Genomic DNA, 1569 nt, shown 5'->3' on the forward strand with positions numbered 1-1569 from the left:
ATTTTGTTCCGTGGATTAATTGTCAAAATATGTAATCAGCATCTCTAAAATGTATCATAAGGAACTTTCTTCACACTCTCCGACAAAGTAACACCAAAACAGCGTGCTCTGTTCTCTCGTGCGCTCCAGAACTCTTTTGCCTCTGCCTTTGGACTCAAATGCTATGCATTTCGGAAGCCACAAGCATTTGTATCAATGCCGCTAAGTTTATAAGTTTTCAGGCCCCGAGAAGAAATTCGTAAAGATAGGAAATGAAGTTCTTGTCAGTGGAATTAACTGTCTCATAATGCATCAATTATTGAATTGTTCGTCGCTCTTTCAAGTTTTATTCTGACGTGAACTTACAGATAACCAACAAATTCCTTAGAACATAGACCGACAATAGAAAAACCATTCCTCACAGAAGCTCCAAGCTAGAGCCCAAAAAAAAAAAAAAGTACTCAACTTCCAATAATGATCGCTCCAAAGGATTTTTGAAAAGATGATTTAGGCACAAACAGCGGGGTTTGCCAGGAGGTACTCTTCAACGGTCTTGAACAATCCCATAGCCCTATCTTTGCCCTGCTTGATGTCATCTTCCTTAAGCTCTGCACCTTCCTTAACATGATAGTCACTAGTCATCTTGCATGCACATCCACCATCAGCTGATGTGAACTTCACCTCATAGACGATGAAGTCGATTTTGTCGAACTCGATATCACTTTCAATCAAAGTATATTTGCAGTAAAAGTTCTCAACATCAAGAGCGTCAATCTTGTGCTTCGTGTACTTGATGTGAGCACCTGTTACAGGATTTCATAAAAGTGGAGAGATTAATTCCAAGTTTTGCGGTCTATAAATGAACTTGACACGGTGGATAAACATCAATTATCCAACTTACTCTGGCCAAAGATGGTCTGCTTAATGCTACCAACTCCACCATCTCCCTCAATGAACTCAACGCTCTTAATGCCCCCGGGGACGATCTTGGGAATGATGTGCGAGTCAAGGACCAAAGCCTTGAACATCCTTGATGGGGCGACGGCGGATGTGAACTCTTGTGAGTAAGTGACAACACCCATATTTGCAAGAGGCAAAGATAAATGAACTCAAGTAGGAAACAGAAGGGATTGGTGTGATTGCTATTGAAGAAGCTTGAGCTGATGAACGTAGTGAAGGGAATTACTTGGTATTTATAGGCAAGTTGATAGTTCAGCAGTCCATCATCATTCTAAGTTTTTTTTTTTTTTTGGTCATAATCATCATTCTAAGTTGAAAGCACTCCGAATTGGACCATTCGGCCTTGTTTTAACCGTTTCTTCTTTTCTTATTGGGCGGAGCCACCTGTCATCTAGAAGATGAAGAAGGAATTTTCAATGAAAGTCAACTTCCATGATTAATTATCAAGTTGTGAATATGATCATCTTCTAAAATTGTTGATTTATAAGATGCCCTATTTGCTATGTCGGATTTTAAATATATTGATCAACCTAACTACTATATTCTCAAGTAACAAATCTTGTGTTCAAATATTACATATCTATATATGTGTGTATGTTTTTGTATTTTACTATAGTAAGATAAATCTTC

General features: G+C 38.4%; 1 protein-coding gene across 1 annotated transcript; it reads right to left on the reverse strand.

Annotated features, from left to right (window-relative positions):
- Nucleotides 1-429: 429 nt before the first annotated feature.
- Nucleotides 430-1061, reverse strand: LOC115728795 (major strawberry allergen Fra a 1-3-like). The gene is made up of 2 exons (XM_030659195.2): nt 881-1061; nt 430-782 (listed from the first exon to the last, which is right to left on the reverse strand). The coding sequence occupies exons 1-2, from the start codon at nt 1059-1061 to the stop codon at nt 487-489; spliced, it is 477 nt and encodes a 158-aa protein (XP_030515055.1). The 3' UTR covers nt 430-486.
- Nucleotides 1062-1569: the final 508 nt, after the last annotated feature.

Source organism: Rhodamnia argentea, chromosome 1 (assembly GCF_020921035.1).
Source record: "Rhodamnia argentea isolate NSW1041297 chromosome 1, ASM2092103v1, whole genome shotgun sequence".
Taxonomy (NCBI): domain Eukaryota; kingdom Viridiplantae; phylum Streptophyta; class Magnoliopsida; order Myrtales; family Myrtaceae; genus Rhodamnia; species Rhodamnia argentea.

Bases quoted from the DNA above. Each gene is read 5' to 3' on its own strand.
- LOC115728795 (XM_030659195.2), bottom strand. From the start codon at position 1,061: ATGGGTGTTGTCACTTACTCACAAGAGTTCACATCCGCCGTCGCCCCA. The intron at 783-880 runs GTAAGTTGGATA...ATCCTGTAACAG, and splicing joins GCAGACCATCTTTGGCCAGA to GTGCTCACATCAAGTACACG.